A 25199-nucleotide genomic window follows, 5' to 3' on the forward strand; every position below is an offset into this window, starting at 1 on the left:
TATGTGAAACGATGGAGAAATAGATGTGTTGTTGGACTGAGATGTTTTATTGCTGAATTAATTTGTGATGAATACAAAAGGGTACCATGAGACGTAATATATTCTATTGTTTTGTTTTTTCAAGAGAAAGATGTCTCGCTATGTCTAGCCTGAATTTATGCAAAATGCATACCAAAAAGAACAGAAGAAAATAGTACGATGATGCATGTCAGAAATAAACATAATCCAGTAGTTAGAGAAAAGGACAGTCGGTGTGCCGTCTCAATTCCTTTTCCGACTGTTTACAGGATTCATTTAATCTGCAGCCTGTTACACGTGGCTTGTGGGTAAATGTGGCTTGTGGGTAAATTGTCATCTCATAAAATACTCACGCTACCAAGATGAATGTGTTTAATTCATTTACCGTTCCCCACCCACATCCCCTTAGCTAGCCCCAGCAACCACCCACATACCCTTAGCTAGCCCCAGCAACCACCCACATACCCTTAGCTAGCCCCAGCACATACCCTTAGCTAGCCCCAGCACATACCCTTAGCTAGCCCCAGCACATACCCTTAGCTAGCCCCACCCACATACCCTTAGCTAGCCCCACTCCCCACCCACATACCCTTAGCTAGCCCCAGCAAAATTGGCAAATTGTCCCTCAGGATGTGAGAAAAGAGTGGCGGTCAATAAAAGCTGATACACACTCTTGACATTGTTGTATATTCCTTAAATGATATGAAAATACAATATACAGAGCAACAATACAATGCCTTGTTGTAGGAGTGGTCAGTATTTACATAGCAGGTCTTCTCCTGTGTTAAGGAGGGTGGGGGATGAACTGGAAGGTTGTGCCTTTTTTCTACAACCACATGCAGGACCTTCTGGTTGGCTTGCTTTGGCCTTTCTCAGAACTCCACAGAGTAAGGATCTGGATCTGGATCTGGATCAGGATCAGGATCAGGATCAGGATCTGGCATGATGGGAAATGAATCTCCAAAATGTTACAAAACTTCCAAAACCATTTAATGTGTATACACACACACCCTGAACATCTATCTAGTCATATTACTGTACGTTTTTAAATCTACATGTCATCTGTTATCACGGCTCATAATTAATGCAGGTCTCTCCTGGGAACATTGTTTGATTCTATCTTAAACTCATAATAATAAAACCATGATAAATAAAAAGGTAATTATGAGATAAATGGTATAAAAAAACAAACAGCAACAACAACAAAAACAACAACAACCTGACATCCTCATTCATTGACACATTTTTCAAGTTAGTGATTTGCCATCAGTCATTTGTGGTATCATGTCTATTTTTGTCCTCTGACCCTTTGGCAGTTTTGGGTGATTCAGAAGAAAATTACCTCTTCTTCACCTACCTAGGGGTCCATTTTCTGTCCAGACCCACTTTCCTATGAAAGGCATAAGGGTGAGTTTGTTACAAGTGCACAGAGTGAGTGCACTACGCCACCTCTTTTAAAGCAGTGTCATTTAACCTCTCCATGTAGTTGCGCAGCTCCTTGGAGTCTCCCAGCTCCACGTCTTGGCACACCCACTGAATGTCCTGGCTGTGGCTTATGCTGAGCGTGTTGACTGTGGGGTAGCTATTGTCCGGCGGGATGGTGGTGAACGTGGTGAACTTCACTCGCTTCCTCTTGGTGGTGGGCGAGTCTCCTTTGCTGTCCTTGCCCGGGCAGCCCGTGTCCGCCGCCCGGTGCACTTGGCCCTGCACGTGCTTCTGGCCCGAGCCCCCGTTCAGCAGGTGGCTGCCCTCCTCCAGCCCGCTGCTGGAGTCCATCATGGAGGTCTGCTCCTCCTGCTGGGGCGACAAGCTGACCTGGCTCTCCAGCAGCTCCGCCTCGTTCCCCAGCCACACCCAGTCGTGGGCGTGGTTCATGCTCTCCTGGCCCTCGACGGACAGCTCCTTGTGGCGGTACTTGAGGGTGTAGGATATGCAGTTGATGAGAAACACCAGGATGGCCAGGCAGAAGACCCCCAGCAGGGCGTACATGCCGATCTCCAGGTCCGTGAGCCCGCGCGCCGTCTGGACCAGGTCGTCGTCCGTGTTGCGGCCACGGGGGAGGTCCACCTGGGCGGGGAAGTCGGCGAAGTCGATCGGTGCATTCCGGCCGCCGCCGTCAGACAGTTTATCCCCGTTGGGTCGGCGCATAATGGCGCTTCTAGTGGTGGCGGGCCTTCTTAAGACGCCGTCCTCCATGTCGGAAATGGAGCTGCCGTAGTAGTGGGTGTCAAGGCCCGTCCTGTCCTGGGAGGGGGACAGCCTGCCTCTGTTCTCCATGTCGTCTCCGTCCGGGCTGTAGTCGCTGCCCCCTCCCCTGGAGCCGTCGCCGCTCTGGCCGAACTTGACCCTGACGTTGCAGTTCCCCGCGGCCAGGACGCTGCGGCGCTTGAACTTCTGACAGAGCTCGCAGACCGTCATCTCCACCCTGACCAGCAGGCCCTGGCCCTCCGCCTCCGTCACAATGACAGGCCACTTCCAGGAGGGGTGGTGCTGCACCGTCACCACCTCCTCGTCCAGAGAGGTGGCTGTCAGGACGAAGAAGTCAGGCTCGTACAGGTCCAGAGGAGCCATGGAGCCGTCACTGAACTGGAGCCAGGCGCTGATCAGGGCCTCCTGTGGAAACACACAGACAGCATTCACATCATACACAGAGAGAGAAAAGATTTAGAGAGAGATCACTAAACCATACAGAGAGAGAGAGAGGGAGAGAGAGATCACTAAACCATACAGAGAGAGAGAGGGAGAGAGAGAGATCACTAAACCATACAGAGAGAGAGAGAGGGGGTAGAAAAAGTATCTGGAAGAGACTTTTGGCTTTGGTATTAAAAAGCAAAATAAATTTTACTGTAATCAGTGCTGCAAAAATAACAAAACTAGACAATATGTTGCTTTCAATATAATGTAAGTCCTTGTTGCTGGGTAGATATTTCAGCATCAACCATATTGGTATAAAGCACTGGCTGAATTTGTTTCATCGCCTTAACTGGGACTTGCCTCCCCTACTTTTTAGGTGCCTGTTCCTGTACAGCAGGTGGGCAAAAAAATAAATCAAAATAAAATAAAGTGAACGCTACTCTGCTAAGAATAATCTTCTTCTCACAAGAATAATGGAGTGGTAAAAATAAGACACACACATATTGCCTGTGTTTAATGTCCCTTTTGTAGACGCACCACAGAGACTCATGTGTGGAGCGTTCTAATGGCGTATAGCTCAGTACGTCCCATGGTTTCACCAACTCAGTGGCTATTCCCTCTAAGAGGAGGGGGATACAGATGAAAAGATAGCGTGAAAAGTTCAGACGCCAACGTTGAAAAATATTTGCTGTAAAGATTGTTGCGCGAATGAGGATTTGCCATATACTGTACGAGCATCTTAAGAATTTTTCCCTACTGCAATTTCTCTATTTGCCTCTCTAATTACTGACACCAGAGGACTTACTGTAGTGCCTGCTTATCTCCGTGCGGACGTTTTGCATTTGGAGATAGGGCAGATAAAGTAGCCTCGCTATCTCTTCTCACTCGAGGGGGTGGGGGTGGGAGGAGGGCCTGATGGCCAGATCAAAGGGGCCACAATAATGAGGGAGCTGGGGCCACAATGTGGAAGCTGGGGCAAATGAGAAGGGGAAGTAAAATAGGCTAGGACAGCTCACGTTTGGGCTGTAAGACATGTTTTGGTACAGAAGCTGTTGCTGTTGCTTTTTGCACGCTCCCAAGATTACGTTTCCCGTTTCTATGAGATGCTCAGGGAAAGACGTTCTGTCACACTGCGGCTTTCCAGCCTGGAGTTAAGAGGGTTAGGAATGCAGTGGAACAAACACACACACGTGTGTTGGAGCACATGTGCACTCATGGCTTTCTTTGATCGGAAAATTCCTCATGCAAGGACTCTGATAGTGTGAAATGGAATCTGAAAGTATGTCTCTTGTTTTGGTACAGTACAGTATTCTGTACCGTAGAGTATTCAAGGCTGCAGAACGCACATCTTTGGCCTCGGCAGATGCATAAACCACGCTCTTTTATCAAAGGGCCGTCAAACCAAGGACAAATACATGAATATATGAACGCTTACTCTCCCTTAATTAAGGGCCTAAAATAATTTAACATTATTCTATGTGTCAGTCAAACCTGGTCAAACTATTTTTTTTAATTATTCGTGGGGTTTGTTTCAACGCCATTACATCAGATGGTCTAGGCTTGCAGCTTCAGTTCAGATAGCATCGTGTAAGATTCAGTTACAGAAAAGTACATCAAATGCGACAGTATGTTCTGTGTATTGACCTGTTTGGGACTCTGCAGGACCTCCTGTGTGGTTGTGGTAGCCAGGATGGCCCTGTTGCTCCCTGGGCTGAGCTGCAGGGACATGGAGAGGCCCGTGACCAGCTGGACCCCCAGCTCTGTGATGGTCACTTTGTCGTCCACTACGGTGATGGTCTTTTCTGCCAAGATGGAGTCTGACAAGGGAGACAACACCTGGGGAGAGAGCGAGGGAGAGAGAGAGGGAGAGAGAGAGAGAGAGAGAGAGAGAGAGAGAGAGATTACAGATTGCATGTGTGACATTAAAGCAGGGATACTCAACTTGCTTTGCCCGGGGGCCACTTATGTGAAATGATAGAAGGCCAGGGGCCAGTTAATAAACAATCAATATACATTTTTCTGTAGCGGATTGTAGGTGTCAGACGGAGTTTAGTCTGACAATGTTGTGCACACCGGATAGTTACAGTACTTAGGTTAAGTACATACAGTACATAAGTGCCTGGGTAGCGAGCAGACGGCAGTATTTGACAATTTAGCAGCTAAATCATAGATTATTGAAAGATATTCCATATTCCAGACTGAAATGCTATAACAGAAGTGTGAGTATTGGCCAGAATTACATGAACATTTGGACACTTATTCAGCGGGTATCTTGCATGTTGCGTTCAGGTGCACTGTAAAAAAAAAAAAAAAAAAAAAATTGCAATTCCATCGCCCGCGGGCCGCCAGTTGAGTATCACTGCATTAATGGCATGTCATGAGAAAGGCATACAGTGAGACTTCTTTGCAAAACAAGTGCAAGTTTTGTCACCACAGAATAACTGTTTAGCACCACAAATGTCACCAGAATAAACAGAAAAATCTTGCGGATTACGACTTTAACTTGTGATCATTGAGGTGATTTAAGAAAGTGTCTTTGCAGCCATTTCATCTGACATAAAAGGCTCACGAGCACCTGTGCAATATGCAAAAGGGGGGAAAAAAGCCAGATAAGAACCACTTTTTATTTGATCTCTTTACTCAGGTTGAGTAGATCAAAAAACGGCTCCACTTGGCTGCCACCCACCCTCCATACCTCTGGCATGGAAGAATCCATTCCGTTTGATTATTACTGCTAATCCACACCGGAAAGGCACCCTTTCACCTAAATCGAGAGACTGGGGAAGTCTAATTTGGGTTTGTGATGACTGCATGCTGTTTGAGGCACATGTGATGTTTCTCTGCATGCATCCATACATCCAAGTGCTCCACATGTCTCCATGTGCTCCACATGTCTCCATGTCTCCACATGTCTCTGTTGGTGGTGAAAGGTACCCGCGGCTGTCAGACTTTGGGCTCGTTTGAACCAAGAATAAGTGTTTTCTGATCTATGTTTGTTTTTGTGAGGGTGTGTGTGTGTGTGGGGGGGGGGGGGCAGGTGTGGATGCTTGCGTCTGCACTGCACACATGCCAATAGGGGACTGATATTTATCCTGTTCACCTGAAAAGGGTCTCGGCCGGGGGAGGGCACGTCCACTGTATTTATTATTCACGGTCCAAAGCAGCCCCCCCGGAGCCTGCAGCACTGACTATGAGTGTGTTTACATGCAATAAACCGATGACTGGGAGTAATCATGTAACTCCAGAAATCCGATAATAAACAGTTTATTAGTGTGCGTGTAAAGGCACTGTATGACGCACTGATAACTATACCTGTCTGCACCAGACAAAAGGTGCTACATTGTAGCAGTCGCACCACAACACAGACAAAAGCCTCCGTTGTCCTTGAAATAAATTATGTTCAGGTGCCTCCAGTATATTATTCACATTTCCTGCTTCACTGTGCCTCATTGATTCTTTTATACAGAGATGTAGCGTATTAACTGCAATTCAAATGATGCAAACCTGCCTGAATGGAAGGCATGGTAGGTAGGTGGTATTGTGTATAACCTGCATTGTAGTGCCCCCGCAGCTGGGGATCGAACCGGGAACCTATGGCGTGGGAGGTAAACACTCTAGTGAGGAGGCTAAAACCCATGGGCTCTAACATCTGTCACTAGAGCATCTCTTGAGACATCTGGGAGTGAGGTTACTCTTTACTCACTGCACTGGTAGTTTTATCTCAGAAAGTGTATGAAACCCATGACCAAAATAGTCATACTGTACATTAGTGTGTTGCTTATGGATGGAATTATAGTGAAAATAAATGATCCCCCTTTTTGCTGGGGACCCCCTGGAACCCCCTCAAGGACCCCTGGGGGGGTCCCCGGACCCCACTGTGAGAACCACCGGTTTAGGGAAAGCGCTGACACATGGCCTACCTGGATAGTGGTCATTCCCACGTCAAGTCCCACCAGTATTCTCCCGTCCAGCAGCTGTGCGATCTGCGCGTCCTCTACCTTCAGGAAGTCCCACACTAGCTCTGTGATGTCCACCTGCCAATCAGTGCCCAGCATGAAGGTCAGCTGACCCCGCGGCTCGGCTGCCTCAGCCACAAAGTGGGTCAGCACTCTGACCATGGCGTGCTGGTACTGCAGAGTGCAGCTTCGTCCTCGCCTGTCTTCATCGTCCTCATCCTCGCTGTCCCGTGTGGACCTGCCATTGAGAAGAACAGCCAAATAACACTATACTGTACAGCAAAGCAGTCGGATGGGTCAGACACATTCCGTGTAAAGTAAAAGACGAAATGTCGCATGTATGAATTAAATTAAGTATTTGGGAGCTGTTGTGTGCAGATTCTTGTCGTTAATTTACATTCCTTTGTTTTTCAGACTCAGTACTTGGAAAGCAGACGTGCGCGTGTTTATTTCACAATTATTCAATATGATAATGTCAACAAGAAAACTATATACAGTATTTATCTTCCAGCTTTTTTTTTGTTTTCCACTCACACGTACCCTACTCTGAATAAAACATTTCAGACAGTTCACGTGTGCTTTAAACCATTTGATCAAAGCCATAATACCCCAGAGGACGCTCGTACGGGTACTTCAGTGCTGCTGGCTGCTGCTCAAACCTATCGCATCACTGTCACGTATAATCACGGCAAAGCTATATTACAGCATGAATACAGACGGTGGTTTAAGGAATAGAGGGAAAAAAGATAGCCTCACTCTGCACGGATGCTTGCTTTGTGTGTATTCTCAGCAAGGTTTAAACTTCAATCTTAGTCAGGCATAGATCCCATGAAGATGAAATATTGCTGATTAAACAACTAACGGTGTATAGATATAGTTTTTTCTATCTGTGTCAGGCATACAGTATGTAGTACGAAGCACCCAGTCAGGATTTTGAATGTGCATACACCTCCTAACTGCTTTACGTAAGACCTTCCCTGACAGCTCTGTTGGTAGCAAATCTAATTTGATTGCTGTAGGCAACAAATCGACCTCCACAAGCTGAGTTATGTCTCAGTGGGAACATTACTTTGAACGTGACAAACTAGCTTTAAATGGCTACAATATAGCAACAATAATAGATTTTGCCCATTACCTGTTTTTTTTATTTTTTGCTTCAACAAACAACTTTGTTGAAAAGAAATACAGATAAAGCACCCTGAGATGGTGAGAAAGCAATGTTTGATCGGTTGATCCGGGAGAATAAATGCTGGTGCAGCTCTTCGGTCTTACTGGGGGGGGGGGGGACGCAGTTGGGACTCGTGCAAACAGTAAAGTGCTTTGTCAACAAAGCTAGTAATCATATACTATAGGCCCACACACCCACCTTGCAGTGTCTAATCATCGCCATCTTTTCCTCCCCCCCCCTCCCGCCTCTCTCTCTCTCACACACACACACACACACACACACACACACGTGCGTGCACGCACACGCACACATGTTCAGATCATGATAGAGGGGAGAAGAAAATAAATTAATCTTTTAAACTGTTCTTTCTCGAGATTTCTGCTCGTCTCTTTCGGGGTGGATCCCCTGAGAAATCTGCTGCATGTGGAGCTGAGGGAATCAAGATGTTGTCTGCACGCAGTAGAGAGAAGCCTAGAGAGAGTACTGTACGCTAGAGTTAAGAGCTCAGGACCTTCACTGACAAGATAGGGCAGACTTCTTGACATGGGGTTATTTCACAAGCTACTGAAGGACAGGCCTTCACAGAGGGGAATCATCTCACCGTGGAAAATGGAGGGTCTCGGGAAGAAACGTTTTGGCTTCGCCAGACTGCAACAATATCGCAATCACAGCAGGTTCAAGGTTCAAGGTCAACAAGTGATTCAGCCAAGTGACACAGTAGATGAGCAGATCACCCACAGTGAAGGTTATTATTGGGCTTGATAGCTTTCTCACCCAGCAGCAAGTCTCTGCACATGAGAAGAGCATGATTTGATTTGTTTATTTATTTGAAGGACAATGAAGGCACATGAATGAACATTACTGTAAATGTGCCAGTGTTAGCCAGATGGCTAATTTTCAACTGCTGTCCCTTGGAACTCCAGTTCCATTGCCAGTGCCTCACATACTCACACACACACACACACACACACTCGCGCGCGCATGCACACGCACACGCACGCACACGCACACGCACACGCACACGCACACACACACACACACACACACACACACACACACACACTGACAGGAGTATTAACCGTAGCATGCATCATGTCTTTGATGGTGGGAGGAAACCCGGAGCACCCAGAGGAACCCCACACAAACACATGCCACCCACACAGAAAGGACCTGGGACGGACCAGGGTTTCCAATGCGGGAGCTTCTTGCTGTGAGGCAACAGTGCTAACCACTGACTTAGTCTGAGTCCAATGTCACGTGTTGGTTACATGATGTGGCTTTGAACGTAGCTTAAGAACAGGGTAGAGAGAGGGGAAGACAGTGGAGATGAATTGATTGGGCCACAAAGGGTTTGTAGAGCAGCTGTTTCCCCGGCTAATATGTCTCTGGCTTGTAGTTGAACAGTTCCTCTTGATTTGAAACCTAGTGAATAACAGCAGATTGCTTATTCCTGACTGAGTAGACCCTACATGACAGCTTTAGTGCACATTCACGGCTGCTAATTCGTCAATCATGTCAGCTTTTATTTGCTATCCATGTGGCTTCTATGTAATTTATAACACACGTAAGCAGAATTAGTGTGCGAGCTTATACCAGGCAAGGATGTTTTTGAGTCAACACTGTTTCCAATTGATTCAAATACATGCTGCTGTTACACTGGGCGGGCCAGTCAAGGTTACATCAAAGGCCCCGAACCAAATTCACATACACTATAATAACCTAAAGAAAACACACACACATTTGAATACCTATTCTAAAATTGACCGAGAAGGCTTGTGATACAAGGATCACTGAATAAATGTTAATTTTCCTTTTACAATTCCTTACAAATGAATGTATTATTAATAATTAGTTAATAATTAATAATTTTATAATTATACATTTTCATTAATAATTTGGATGTTCAAACAGCATTTGAAATTTGCATTCCTGCTCAATTAACTCACACTGGTACTCCTCAATTTGACAAAGGGCACAGGAACACCTTCTGTATACTTTGACATATTGATTGAATCAGCATTTAGCCATACATCTATACAGACGCTGGCTGAGCAGGCAGGCTGTTCCTATACAGTAGAGCCATTTTAGCTGTGGTATGAATCTAATGTGCTGGTGGCTAGGCAGCAGCCATCTCCAAATCTAATCTAAGGTTAATCTAATAGACAAATCAGACTCGGCTCAGAGAACCACCTGTGTCAGAAAGCCATTTTTCTTTCTGCTTCATTCACTCCGTGCCCAGTCCTGGCATTGAGAGATGCTGAATATTAATGTTTGTGTCATGCTGATTTCGGTTGTGCCCCGTGGATCCTCTGCTCTATTTGTTTTGCCAATTTGCTGCATGTTATTTTCTACTGCAGGAATATAATGAAGGTCGTTTGGGCAGCGATAGGCACTGCTGTCTCTATCTACTAACAGTACAGTGGCTCTATCCAGCAAACAGGAAACGTTGCTCAAATCTGCTTTGGAATTCAATTGCTTTATTTGACAGTAAATAGAGCAGTCAGTCAGTTTTACAAGTCAGCTAAGGACAAGATGAACAATTATGTATGAAAATGAATGCTAATTTATAAACACTATAAAATAGGGCAAAAAATCCAATACATCCTGGAAGGCCTATTAAAGGAGTTGCCTGAGTGCTACACCGAGGCTACTCGTCTGGGAAGGCTTATCTTGTCCATGTTTTGACAGAGCTTAGAGACGGGAAAGGTGGTGTAACCCCCCTCCCCTCCCCCACATCACCATGACTCTTTCCCTCTGCTTTCATTCTATTCTTCTCTCTCTCTCTTCTCTTCTCGTCTCCTTTCTCTCTCTCTCTCTCTCTTCTCTTGTCGTCTTCTCTCTCTTCTCTCTCTCTCCCTCTCTCTCTCTTCTCTTGTCGTCTTCTCTCTCTTCTCTCTCTCTCTCTCTCTCTCTCGGTGTGGCCATGACTGGCAGAGGGAGGAAGGTCCCAACACTGAGTATTGTAGCTGATTGAGTCAGCCCCCTTGCAGGCTTGAGAGTGGACCAAATGTCTATTCCCGCCAACAGGCGTGCTGCTACTTTGCAAGGTCACGCCTGTTATTCCCAGATAAACAAACACGGGTGGAAGACGGAGGGAAAACAAAGCTCCCGGCGGTCCGGGCGGCAGTGGGTCTGTCTGGTGTCCACAATGGCAACACAGCCCAGGCTGTCCCCGCTGATAAAGGGCCTAGCAACACCCAGCCGAGGGAGCGACATCCTCAACAAGCTACGGCGTTAGTGGAATGCTGCTGCACCTCTCTCAGGCAAAACAAGAGGGGAGCCAAGATCATTAGAGGGGCCACATCCAGGGGCCACATCGGCACGTAGGTCGACTCCGAGTCCAAGTCCAAGCTCCACGCTTTTCACCGCAGTAATTACAGCAGGTTAAGGCTGATAGCTGCTCCGTCAACTCATGGATGTCAACACCTGCAAAGCAGCAGTGCACAACAACTGAGCGTTCACGGCTAGTGATGAGGCCCCAGGGGGGGAGAGGTCTGACCTCAGGACCGCTCGAATATTGTTCTGTCCTCCTGAGGAGCAGGAGCGAGTCACCTGAAGCCACTCACCATGACAAGCTGTACTGCACAGGTCAGCCATTCTGTTATCAGCCTGGAGCTGTCAGTAGACTGGAGCTGGGAGGAAGACGTGTGGAGTTGAGTCGACGATCACAAGTCTCCTCATGCTCTTATCTCAGGCCGCCATGATTAAAATCCAATACATTCCCACTTCAGCCAGCTCCTTATTTTGATGCAATAGTTGACAAAGGTCTCTGATTATTATCATTTATGTGAAACCATATAAGGGAAAATATGACAGCAAGACACTTCTGATAAAGAATAAACGCAACAGTTCATTACATCCTCTTTTGATATGTGTGTGTGTTTAATGCAAATAGAAAGTTGTGGCATGACATCCTGATTCTATTTAGTTGGATAATGTAGGCTCCCCCCCCTCCCCTCTCTCTCTCACCCTCTCCCCCGTACTCCCCTCTCTCTCTCACCCTCTCCCCCGTACTCCCCTCTCTCTCTCACCCTCTCCCCCGTACTCCCCTCTCTCTCTCACCCTCTCCCCCGTACTCCCCCTCCCCTCTCTCTCTCACCCTCTCCCCCGTACTCCCCCCCTCTCTCTCCCACCCTCTCCCCCGTACTCTCCCCTCTCTCTCTCACCCTCTCCCTCGTACTCCCCCCCTCCCCTCTCTCTCTCACCCTCTCCCCCGTACTCACCCCCTCCCCTCTCTCTCTCACCCTCTCCCCCGTACTCCCCCCTCTCCCCACTCTCTCTCACCCTCTCCCCCGTACTCCCCCCCTCCCCTCTCTCTCCCCCGTACTCTCCCCTCTCTCTCCCACCCTCTCCCTTGTACTCCCCCCTCTCTCTCCCACCCTCTCCCCCGTACTCCCCCCTCTCTCTCTCACCCTCTCCCCCGTACTCCCCCCTCTCTCTCTCACCCTCTCCCCCGTACTCCCCCTCTCTCTCTCACCCTCTCCCCCATACTCTCCCCTCTCTCTCGCACCCTCTCCCCCATACTCCCCCCCTCCCCTCTCTGTCTCACCCTCTCCCCCGTACTCCCCCCCTCCCCTCTCTCTCTCACCCTCTCCCCCGTACTCCCCCCCCCTCTCTCTCTCACCCTCTCCCCCGCCCCCCTCTCTCTCACCCTCTCCCCCGTACTCCCCCCTCTCCCCTCTCTATAGAGTGAATAATGCACATTGTCCATAATGAAATGTGATTAGGTATAGAGTGAGTACCTAAAGTACGTAAGCTCATCCTGACTCATTCTGTTACAAACACCGAGCAAGGAAAGTGAGAAGGGAATCTGTTAATTAACTGCAAGATAGATCGTTAAGTCGTTGCACTAAAAGGGGAGACTGTGGAAGAAACACTAAAAGCAAATGTGATGTATTTAGTACGGTCACAGTGGCAGAGACCCTGGATCAGTGCTGCCAGCCGGCTGCTGCCATACCAAAGACCTGAACTTTGTCACACCGTTAGGGACATTGCTTTAGAGCAGCCAACAAATCATTACAAAACATTAAGATCTTTGTGAGAAAAAATATATATTATTATTATGTATGAGATGTATGTTGAATGATACCGTTATTTAATTTGTAATCAATTATTCGTTAATTAGCCTATTGCTGACAGCCCCTCACTTTTAGTTTCTGATTTCAGTGTGGTGCTGATGGACAGCTCCTTTTATCATTAAAATAAAAAGTGCTCTGAAAACGCATTATTTGGCCTCTGTTCAAGACACTGGTACTGGGCCTGGCCTACAGGGCAGTACACCAGACAGCTCCTCTGTACCTGCAATCTGTGGTCAGGTTCCAAACCTCTCACCGCTCCCTTCGCTCCTCCACTAGCGCAGGACGCCTCGCCCCTCCTTTGCTACAGGGGCTAAAAAGTCGCTCATCCCGATCGCGACTCTTCTCGTCCCTGGCACCTCAATGGTGGAATGAGCTTCCACCTTCAGTCAGGACGGCTGAATCACTGCCGATCTTTCGGAAAAGTCTAAAGACACACCTTTTCATGCTCCATCTGGGCCCTTCTTGAACTAACTTCTTTCTCTCTCTTAAAAAAAAAAAAAAAAAAAAAAAAAAATTACTAACTTAACTTTACCACTATTCCTTCAGATGTTGTAGTTGTCATAGACTGTGTTGCATAGTTGATCGCTCTATTGCTGACAAAAATGTGTTATTGTAAGTCACTTTGGATAAAAGCGTCTGCCAAATGACGTAATGTAATGTAAAAATGTAATGTACTGTTTACGGTCAGATGTGTTCCACAATTATTATTTCTGAGATTTTCAAGTGGGCCATGCATCAGTAAAGTTTGAGAACCGCTGTTTTAGAGAAACTGAGGACATCTATGTGGTTGATTAAGAGGCTGAATTGGTTTAAGTTATGTTATGGTTACGTTTAAGTAGTTCAGTTAAGTTTCTGTGTTATCTTCGTTTAATTTACCAAGGATCTGGATGGGCCCTGTCAGGGATCAGCGGGCAATCTGTATGAGTAAGTAGGATGAACCCGTTTTGCCGTCCAGCATCCAGTCTGTCTTGGAGAACATAATGACCAGTATATCAATACCGTATACTGTACACACACAGCACACCACACACACACACACACACACACAAAGCAGCATTTCAAACAGACACATGGACATGGTACTGTACCTCTGGCTGCTGGCTGTGATGGGCACCCTCCAGCCTTTGATCTGGCTCAGCTCGGTGTCTGACACCTCGATCTGCAGCGGGAGGCGAGGGATCCACACGCTGAGCTCCAGCTGAGTGCTCAGGTAGCTGTAGGTGAAGTTCACCATCATCTTCACTCTGCCCTTCATCTCCTTGCCATTCACAAAAACATAGTCGCACCTGTCTGACACCTGGACGGAAGGAGGGGGGGGGGGGATTAAGAGAGACAGGATTGAAGTTAAGCACTTCAGACAGCTGCATTGAGCGACTGCACTATGCTGTAGGTCAGTGGTTTGCAAACTTTTTCACATCAAGGACCCTGGATACTCATTTGATAAGATTTTGTCCCAGGGTCCCAAATCTGATGAGCTTTTTGCGTTTAGATGTTTTATTACAGAAAGTATATGACGCCCATGACCAAAATAGTCATACATACTGTCATTATGTTACTTATGGATGGAATTTTTAGTGAAAATAACTCATCCCCGGGACCCCACTTTGTAGGTTTATATATTAGGGGCGAGGCTTTACATTGCAGAGCTCCCTACTGATACAGTGTTTCTGTAACTACTTTGAAACAAGATGAAAGGTCCTCTACACACTATCTGCTCCACACTCCAGAAGAGGAGGAGGAGGACGGCGAGGACATATCTGAACCCAGGGGAATGCAGGTCGTGGTCAGCTCTTCTATAATCGCTCTGCCTACGGCTAAAAACAGAGCCGACAGATGGAGACGAGGAAGAGGAGAGCAGCTCTCTCTCTCTCTCTCTCTCTCTCTCTCTCTCTCTCTCTCTCGATGACATGACAATTTCAAACACCATCTGTTTCATAAAATGCTTTACAAAAGAAATGACCTGGCCAATTTCACGCTACGGAAAGACAAAACTCCTTGTTGCTTTGAGTAAAAAAAATTGTTTTTAAGCCACCCACCCACACGCCAACATTTCTCTTTTAGCCTACTTGTATCAGACTCTGATCAATGTCCAGATTCCCTCTCCTTTTGAAGTGGCCATGTGAGCAATACAAACACACAAGACCACACAAACACCCATAAAGCCAAAAAGGATCTCTAGAGGCGTCGCCATCAGTTACAGGACTGTATCAATCAAATGCAGATACACACATACTGTATGCTCTCTCTCTCTCACACACACACACACACACACACACACACACACACACACACACACACACACACACACACACACACACACACAGAGAGAGAGAGAGAGAGAGAGAGAGAGAGAGCGCGCGCGCACACACAGCACACCACACACACACACACAGTGGCAATTAATCAGTATATCTTAAAAACAGAGACTCTCTGTTTTTCTCTGGGCATTTTGTCAATCCTATTGATCCCATTATACAGCAGACTACCTTGGCTGGAGTTGGATGGCAGTAGATGGTCTGGGGAAATATCTTATTTTATTTTTTTACGTTTCCAAGTTATTTCTCCGCAGCCAGATAAAACCATAAACAGCCATTCATCATCAAGACGCAGTATGTCCTCTGTGGCCAGGAAGAAAGCTGTGCGTTGTGACAGAATCCGCCCGCTCTGTGAGCTTCCTCTCCACCTCACATCACCTCTGGAGTGAAGCTGGCAGCATGCTCCACAACACACAGCGCCTGCTTGGTGAACAGCAAAAAAGCACATGTTTGCAGAGGAGGCGCGGCGCTTCAGCGCTCCGGATTGTGTGCAGCCTGGCTGGCTGAACCCGCGGCATCTTTCACACATCAGCCCCCCCAGCGCCTGATCACCTGCGATTGATTTGAAATATCACATGACTGACTGCCTTGCCTTGTGGGAAAGCTTTTCCAGTTGGGTCTCCTCTGTAAGCGTCACTAAACCAACAATTAATTGATTGCCTTTCTATAGCGCTGCGGGGAAGGGTGGGGTTTTGGCTCAACTCATCCACCATCGATGTGTAGTAGCACCCACCTGGGTGATGCACGGCGGCCAGTTTGCGCCAGAACGCTCAGCGCACATCATCTATCACAGCGGAGAGTTGAGGACTCAATGTGCCAATTAGATAACGAGGGATGATTAGGTGGCCATGATGGAAGGAAGGCCTGTGTGGGAATTGAGCCAGGGCACCGGGGTCACACCCCAGAGTGCTGATGGGCTCTTTAATGACATAGAGTCAGGACCTCAGTTTAATGTCTCATCTGAATGGTGGCGGTCACTCACAGGACAGAGTCCCTGTCTCTGCCCTGGGAAAGGAAAATTAACTCACACCAAAAGTAACATTGGTGTGCGTTTGGGGAGATTATTCATGAGACCAGAGGGAAGGGCATGTCCTACTACTCCTCTACTTCTCCACCACAACTTCCAGCACCATGGTCTCCTATCCAGCAAGGACTAACCAGAGTCATCCCTTCTTAGCTTCCCCCAGAAAGCCATCCAGGAGCCACGGTACATGCAGACACTACTGTAAGTATACTGACACCTTGAGGCAACTTAAATGTGACAGTTGATGCTCGGGCGGGGGGACATTGCCTGAAGTAATTCATTCAGTCAGTCAATCAATCATTAACGCCTATCTGAAACATAAAGGATATGTGTGTCACCATTCTGTCAACCAAGGACTCAAGCTGCCTGCTATTATTTAAGAGTTACCATTATTAGTTTTCATTTTTTACAGTAGGTTACATTCTGTATAATGGTGCATATCTCATTTTAGAAAAACAACCATTGAAACTCTTTGGAACAGAAATACATAAATACTCGTGCCTGTCTGTCCTCTGGCCTGAGCCCCACATCACCTGTCTCATGCCTGTCCTCTGGCCTGAGCCCCACATCACCTGTCTCATGCCTGTCCTCTGGCCTGAGCCCCACATCACAACCTGTCTCATGCCTGTCCTCTGGCCTGAGCCCCACATCACCTGTCTCATGCCTGTCCTCTGGCCTGAGCCCCACATCACCTGTCTCATGCCTGTCCTCTGGCCTGAGCCCCACATCACCTGTCTCATGCCTGTCCTCTGGCCTGAGCCCCACATCACCTGTCTCATGCCTGTCCTCTGGCCTGAGCCCCACATCACCTGTCTCATGCCTGTCCTCTGGCCTGAGCCCCACATCACCTGTCTCATGCCTGTCCTCTGGCCTGAGCCCCACATCACCTGTCTCATGCCTGTCCTCTGGCCTGAGCCCCCACATCACAATCTCTTGGAATCTATTGTGTGGAGAGCTGGAAAGCCACAGAGCATCTGTCAAGGCTGCTGCCTACCATCAGAGAACTCATGTTGAAGAGCGCACAAGGCTCGCATTTTCAACTCTGTACATGCAGGAATATTGGATCATTCATCTGCGCTGGGGCAACTTGATGAGTTCTGAAGCCAATAAAGCCCGTTAGAGGTCAAAGCCTGGATAAGTAGGTAAGGCAGTAGTGCTACACTGGCACTACGAGTACTAGGGACACACTGCAATATTTGTAGAAAAATTACATTTGAAGGTTTGGACATAACAGAAACTGGCGTGGTGGCTCCCCTGGCTACAGTCAGCAGACTGGGCTCTGTCACTTCTCCCAGGGTGACAGTGTGTTTGAACTGATAAAGATGTCACACGAGTCCCCGCTCCTTATCAGCCCTCAGTGTTCTGCTCTCCTCCTCCTCCTCTCACTACGCTCCGTCTGCTGACACTCAAGTGCCTTTAGAGACACACTCTGTTTGTCTCCGCCCTTTCCTCTCAAGTTGAAGCTCAGCAACCTGTCCGGCGTCCGCACAGGCAGGCAGTTGTAGGCTAGATAACTCCTGACTGGACGACAAGTGAGACGGACCTAATAGTGACATGATCAATAAAAGACAAGCCGGCGACAATCCCATTTCCATCGCCACATACACAGCACATCGCTCACTTTCACTTTCACAATAAAACGTCTATAGACTTTTTGCTTTAGATCCAAAAAGGCGAAGGCAAAAGCACACTGGTATCTGTCAGACGAGATTAGAACAAGGTGAGAATGTTGACTGCCAGCATCAATGTGAGACTCATTAACTTGCTCAAATATGTCTCTTGACAGGGAAATGAACTGCCTGCTGGCATTTCTTTGATCCGTTCCCAAACAATCTGAGCAGAAACAATTACGCAGAACATGGCAGCTGACATCCAGCCATCCCGACGCATTACAACTGACGGGCTAACACCGGCCTCCTGTGGCGCATTATTGGCCGCGGCGTAACTCGAAATCAATATTTTAAGATAAAAAGACACGCCCCCCAAACACACACACACACACACACACACACACGCGCGCGTGCTTCCCTTGACCACGCCCCCGGCAGCAGGACGCGTGTTGTGGCATATTGAGGGTGGGAGCCTCTCTGTGAGTTATACACTCTCTGTCACTCTCATCCCGCACGGCATCATAAACGTCCAGGAGGATCCCCGCGCACATTCATCACACATTAGGCAGCTAACGGGAGAATACTTACAGAGGCCATTAAGGCTGTCTCTGGATCGAGCCCCGCAAATTAACAACTCGCCAGACAGATACAATCCATGGCAGAGATGAGCGATGGGAGTAGGGAGTAGGGAGCATGAAGGTGGGCGGAGCCTGTCTCTGCCTTGTACATAGAGTCGGCTTGACAGAAGCAATTAAGCCGGCCATACTCCTCTGCATAAGCCACACCACTCACTGCAATGCAATGAGGGGGGGGAACTGTTCATATTCTCATAACCCTCCTTGCTCCATGTGGCAGCAGTTATGAACGCACCACCCATAGCATGACCCTGCCTAACTGCTCATGGTTAACATGGAGACAAATTAGCTTCTGGAAACGGATGCATAAACACCTTGTTTGTGCTACCGCATTATACTTCTTTTGGGACTGAAAAGACTGAGGAAGAAGAGGTCATATTAAGGCTGTCACATGTACTTAATTGCAAATATATGTCAGTTATTGTAGCAAAAGTTCAATCAATGCAATTTAAAGTGAGAAACTGTCCATTATTGTTTTTAGATGAGGCATTTAATAACCTCTGCTATGTAACCAGGAGGAGGAGGAACACACACATGCACGCACGCGCGCGCGCACGCACGCACGCACGCACACACACACACACACACACACACACACACACACACACAGCGAGCCAGGCTACATGCAGTGGCTCTAAATTGGACTGTCAAAAATAAACCTCGCTACGAGCCCAAAAAGAACAACATAACAAAGCAGGAGGCTTATTTCTGCCTACAGACATCACACACACACACACACACACACACACACACACACACACACACACACACACACACACACACACACACACACACACACACACACACACACACACACACACACACACACACACACACGTCACACAAGATTTGTTCAAGCGACACGATGCCCCAAAGAGATTGAAAGGAAAAGCATGTGACCTGGAGAATCCTTTTTAAATTCAAGGGAGATGAGAGGAGAGGAGAGGAAGACCCAAGAAAGGACCATGTAACGACCCCTAATTGTTTTAAAATGTCTTTATCTAAAATAGATAGTGGATATTATTCCTTCACTGCCTTGCATATATACAGTATAGTCTGGTTCAGATTCATTTACCCCAGAATAATCCTACAGTCTACAAATGAGAGAAACACTGGACTAGGTTTTGGCTTTAAATTTGAGATGTTTCCATTATAGCTCTTTAGTGGACAATATTTCAACTTGATTTGGTTTATGCTGCTTTCCAATCTGCCCTTGATGACAGCTTCAAAGACAGGGAAAAGGCATTGTTGGATGGAGCACTTGCAGCCCTGTTTCTAGATGCTGTACAACGTCTCAGCCAGTTAGGAGGAGAGGAAACACACCGCAGGCATTTTCACACTCTTTCTCTCCTCCGTTTTTTTGTCGAGGCTTGGCCTTTCTATAGATAATGAAGGAGTCATTAGGAGTCCAGCTGGAGAGTGAGTTGGTCCTGTGCAGTGCTGCTGAGCCACTGCTGCAAACGCTCAACTTCACAACAAGGGACTGGCTGTTCTGTTGTGCGTGGTGGTGCCCCAGGTTTGAAAAGGGCTCTAAAAATAAAGGAAAACTCCAGCGACCTGTCACCGCTCGCCGCATATCAAATAAACACCTTTATGTGCTTTTGTTGTGGTGTTTGTTTACCCTTTCTGGAGGATTTTTTAAGATGTGCTATACAGTGCTGTACCTGTACATAGAAAATCTTCTAATCTGTCACATTTCTAACACTTTGATTGATTGAACACAAGGTTTAAGGCAATGCCTGTAATGCTTTGCAATGCCTGTATATTGTCAGTCGTCATCATCAGCGATTCACATATTCACTGTTTATCCTTTGTCAGTTTGATATGATAATTACACTTGTGTTTGAGTTGCTCTCATAATCAGGAGGGGCCCTGCTGTCTCTTTGTTTAGAGGAAAACAGCGTGTTCCCATTGAGTGCGTTTACAGGCACACTAATAAACCGTTTATTATCGGATTTCTAGAGTTTACCTGATTATTCAAGCGTCATGTAAACAGCATCCTTTATTGGATAAAGGCCGTTATCAGTTTATGAGAAAACCGATAAACACACCTAGGTTTCTGCTGAATCATCGGGTTTCTTCATTTTGTGTATGTCCACTCGCGCACTGAGGTGAGTTCCCGCTATTTATTGCTAAGTGCATGTGAACGCGGAAATCAGATTATTGCCAGTGACCTGATTATTCTCAGTTATCCGTTTATTGTGTGCATGTAAACGCACTCGGTGTCAAATGCTGACAAAAAATGACTCTGAATGGAATTTGGAATAAATAATAAAAGGGACATTTTCAAATGCGTGACACTTCTGGGGACTTGTAGGAAGTGACAGTGAAAATCTCTTTAAATATTGAACAATTGAGAAAAGATGTTGCATCCAGGTTCAGATAAGCAGCAACATTTCTGCACCCTGCTAACAACGATGTGCATACCCATATTTACATAATGATATTGGCCCGTGTTCTTCTTTGTATTCCTGTTGTTAATGTAAACACCTCGCCATCCACCGCCGGGTCTTAGAGAAATAAAATACTTTGTTGTATAAAGTACCTGCAAAAATCAATTTGAAGCCAGACAACGGCAAAGTATGTTTTGCGATGAGTCGAGAAACAGAAACTCATTTTCCTTTCATCAGTTGTGCTCACTGACCTTGACCACATCTTCGTCTGTGGAGCCACACTTGACTGCTTCGGAGATGTCGGTGACGGTGGCGTCTGTTCCGATGGCCACCACCTTCACTGGGACGGCCACCGTCTTACCGGTCAGCACCGCAGTGTTCAAGATCTCTGAGTCCTAACAGGGACAGAGCGAGGGAAAGAGAGAGGGAGAGAGGGAGAGAGAGAGAGAGGGAGTGAGTGTGTGTGAGAGATAGAGAGAGAGAGAGAGAGAGAGAGAGAGAGAGAGAGAGAGAGATCAGCACAGCACTGGTCACGTGAGGATGAGCTAGAGAAGCTTGGTACAATCACTGCATCATTAGTAATTAGTAGGTCTGGAACAGCTCTGGATGGAATCAGCTCCACTGCTGGGTGGGCAGCTCTTGACTGATCGCTGTTGGTGAGCAAAGTGGTCACAGCAGAGATGCGTAAATTTGTGTCTAATTTTAAATTCCACTATAGTGCGAGTACCTGCTGTGGAGTTTGTAAGTTGTGTGTTGCTACAAAACCATGCAAGCTCCAGTCACGAAACTTTACAGGTGTAGCTGCCCCCCCCCCCCCCCCCCCGGGAGCTGGGATTGTGACAGTTCAAAGGTCATGAGCTCCGACGGTGACGTCACCTGTGCTCGGATTTTCTCAGCCGAACTCGCAGGTGCCTCACTTCTGTCTTTTTTGTGTCTCATTAAATCACTCATACACACAGCACTGTCTAACTTCTATCTGTGCAGACATGTTACTGCATTGTTATCAACTGTTATTGCTAGCCTGGCTAGAGCTAACCCTGGCTGTTTTCCCAACAGTTTAAATGGAACATCGACAACTCGGGGGTGACGTCACTCAACCGTGAAATCCTAGGCTCCCAGTTTTAATGGAACGCGCGATAAGTCGCGGGTGCCGTGGCTGGTGTGGTCCTATCGTAAGATGGTCTCTAGTTTTGGATGTAATTACTAGAATGAATCCAAAAGGTTCCATTGCTGTGGAGCTGACTGATGAAAGCAATAAGCAATAAGCTATAAGCATACAGTAGCACTGTGGCTGGCTCCTCGTCAAAATAACAAGCTGTCAGATACATTTTACACTTTACTTGATTCTTCATAGGAAAAATGGGACTGAAATGCTGAAAGAATTATATTTCATGCAGGGAAAGATATTCATGGTCTGTATGCGAGTGCTTTTTGTTGCTTTACGTCTGTGATGAGTGTGTGAGGCACTTGGGCACATCACCACATGGGGTCATAGGGTGCTTCCGGACATTCAGCCTCCCTTGGCAGAGTACACAGAAGTAAGTACTTCAGATCCACATCCACAGCCATTTTAAAGCCCTCTCCGCAGCCTCTGTGGTGGTTGTGACTCTTGTTCTAAAATGCTGAGCAGAGCCGTGCCAACAGATCCTGCCAGATAAGCCTTCTGCAGCCCACCTAGTGGGGCACACACTGTTCATGCCACCCCTGCTTTCAGCCTCCATACTTGGCCCCTTCTCTCACTGGCATCCTCCATTATCCTCCTCCTATCCACCTTATTCCTAGCTGCCATGATGCCTTACATGAAATATGGGCGTTTCCTCCGGTGTAATCCTCCCAGTCCCCTCTCACCGTTACATTGCTGACACGGACACAACATAGCCGGTCTGTAAACGATGTTTCAAAGCAATCACGTCCAGCTTGGCCAAACATCTCGCCGATAAATATCCCAACTTGTTCAAAGAGCAGCAGGTTAGCGGATGTGATATACCGTATACCGCAATTACATTCCCTTAAATAAGTCGTCAACCGAGTTATTTCTTTGTGACGAGCAAACTTTTTTCACCGTCGGAGTTTGACGAGGAAATGCCCTCAGTTACGAGCGCCGCAGACCCTCTGCCAACAAGTAACGTTAACATCCGGCTGCTACATCGTGGAAGGTCAGTCACGTTCTAGACCGGACCTTGCACCCATAATCATTTGACAGAGGGGCATTCAAAAATAAGGTGGATAGGGGGAAGGTTAGTTCCAGCATGATCATCCACTAATAAGATGTTTCAGAAAGCACCACCATGTCCTCCTGCCCTCCAGCTTTCCTCTCCTGCACCACAGGGGGCATGATAGTTACTCTTGTCTCGCCCCCAGCAGGCGGGAAGGGGGGTGGGGGGTGTCGGCAGGACGAAGGGGAGGACTTCATAGACGGACTCATGAGTCATTGATGTTCTAGAAACCTAGCCTGCCAGGGCTCGCTCCAAGAGATCTCACATAAATGATGGCTTTACTGGCCACTCATCTTGAACTAGGCTGTGTGTGAAGAGCACTGATGATGCGGCAATTGGCTCCTAGACTGTAGTTGGAGGACAATTAGTGAGTGAGTGCCAGTAGATGACCTCGGCGCTGTGAGAGTGAGTAAGTAGTAGGCAGCCCTAGTTAGGAGCTCATTGGCACAGTGTCATTACTCTGAACAGAGTTCTTAACCTTTCATTACGCACACATCGCCGTGTCATTGAATATAATTGGGGCCAATTAAGATGAGTGAGAGATAACTCTCCACAGTCAGCCCTGCACGTGGGCTTGTCTCTTCTACCCACTCAGTTAGAAATCAGAGATGCTCACAAGTTTTTTTTTTTGCAAGTCCAAGTCTACAAGTCTTAAGTCTTTGAGCTATAGAGTGCAAGTCAAGTCTCAAGTTTTTGAGCTATAGTCCAAGTCAAGTCTCAAGTTTTTGAGCTATAGAGTGCAAGTCAAGTCTCAAGTCTTTGAGCTATAGTCCAAGTGAAGTCTCAAGTTTTTGAGCTATAGAGTGCAAGTCAAGTCTCAAGTTTTTGAGCTATAGTCCAAGTCAAGTCTCAAGTTTTTGAGCTATAGAGTGCAAGTCAAGTCTCAAGTTTTTGAGCTATAGTCCAAGTGAAGTCTCAAGTTTTTGAGCTATAGAGTGCAAGTCAAGTCTCAAGTTTTTGAGCTATAGTCCAAGTCAAGTCTCAAGTTTTTGAGCTATAGTCCAAGTCAAGTCTCAAGTTTTTGTGATATAGAGTGCAAGTCAAGTCTCAAGTCTTTGAGGTATAGTCCAAGTCAAGTCTCAAGTCTTTGAGCTATAGAGTGCAAGTCAAGTCTCAAGTCTTTGAGGTATAGTCCAAGTCAAGTCTCAAGTCTTTGAGCTATAGAGTGCAAGTCAAGTCTCGTCTTTGAGGTATAGTCCAAGTCAAGTCTCAAGTCTTTGAGGTATAGTCCAATTCAAGTCTCAAGTCTTTGAGCTATAGAGTGCAAGTCAAGTCTCAAGTCTTTGAGCTATAGTCCAAGTCAAGTCTCAAGTCTTTGAGCTATAGAGTGCAAGTCAAGTCTCAAGTCTCTTACGGATGAGCGTTCTAACTTCTATCATCTGCTGGATGCCATCCGGTCTGCTTAGAAGACTGCATAGCTAAAACTAAGGAATTCAAAGCATGTACTGTATTATCCTCACTCCTTTATCTATTAGCATACAATATCAGCATTGAGTTGACATTATTATTAGTATTAGGACACACACAAATAATGATTGTTCACAAGTCCCAAATCTCAAGTCCAAGTCAAGTCTCAAGTCTTTGAGGACAAGTCTCAAGTCAAGTCTCAAGTCACTGTGTGTGTGACTTAAGTGTGACTCAAGTCCAAGTCTCAAGTCCAAGTCCCCGTTTCTGTTAGAAATTCAACTTCAATTAGATAAATTGCTATGGAAGCTGAGGTACCATAATAAATGGCTCACCTTGAAGGCAAAATGTGCTCTTCATTACTTGCACTGTACATTGAACATTGCCTCCTTGACATTGAAGAACTTGGATGACACTCCCTAACTGAACAGAATGAAAAATGTCTCTCCATGAAAGCTGTTTTTGCTAAAAGTGCCATTGGGATGATATTAAAAAGACAATTACGGTGATTTCTTTAATTTCCATGAATAGAAACCCCAAGAGTACCTCCATTTTCCTTCTCTGCATTGCAGCTATGCCAGCATTGAAGACATGGCTCTAGAATTCCATTGAGGTAGCTAGGACCTAATTATTTTGAAGCTTTCTTTTTTTTACTGTGGAATCTAATACCTGAAGCCTGTTGAATAAAATCCCACATTCTTTTATATTCCTAATACTGGCAAGCTCAGACAGGCCCTATCTACAGTGT

General features: G+C 46.7%; 1 protein-coding gene across 1 annotated transcript in view; it reads right to left on the minus strand.

Moving 5' to 3' along the window:
• Window positions 1-1458: 1458 nt before the first annotated feature.
• LOC310783206 (transmembrane protein 132C) overlaps window positions 1459-25199 on the minus strand; it is a gene marked incomplete at both ends in the record, with an annotated part of 167185 nt that continues 143444 nt past the window's right edge. The window contains 5 exons of the mRNA XM_083644007.1: window positions 1459-2631; window positions 4297-4488; window positions 6573-6846; window positions 13943-14151; window positions 21083-21226. Of these exons, the coding sequence (XP_083500133.1) occupies window positions 1459-2631; window positions 4297-4488; window positions 6573-6846; window positions 13943-14151; window positions 21083-21226 (1992 nt within the window). The remainder of the gene's footprint in view (window positions 2632-4296; window positions 4489-6572; window positions 6847-13942; window positions 14152-21082; window positions 21227-25199) is intronic.

Source organism: Poromitra crassiceps (genome assembly GCF_964638095.1).
Source record: "Poromitra crassiceps genome assembly, chromosome: 10".
Taxonomy (NCBI): Eukaryota; Metazoa; Chordata; class Actinopteri; order Beryciformes; family Melamphaidae; genus Poromitra; species Poromitra crassiceps.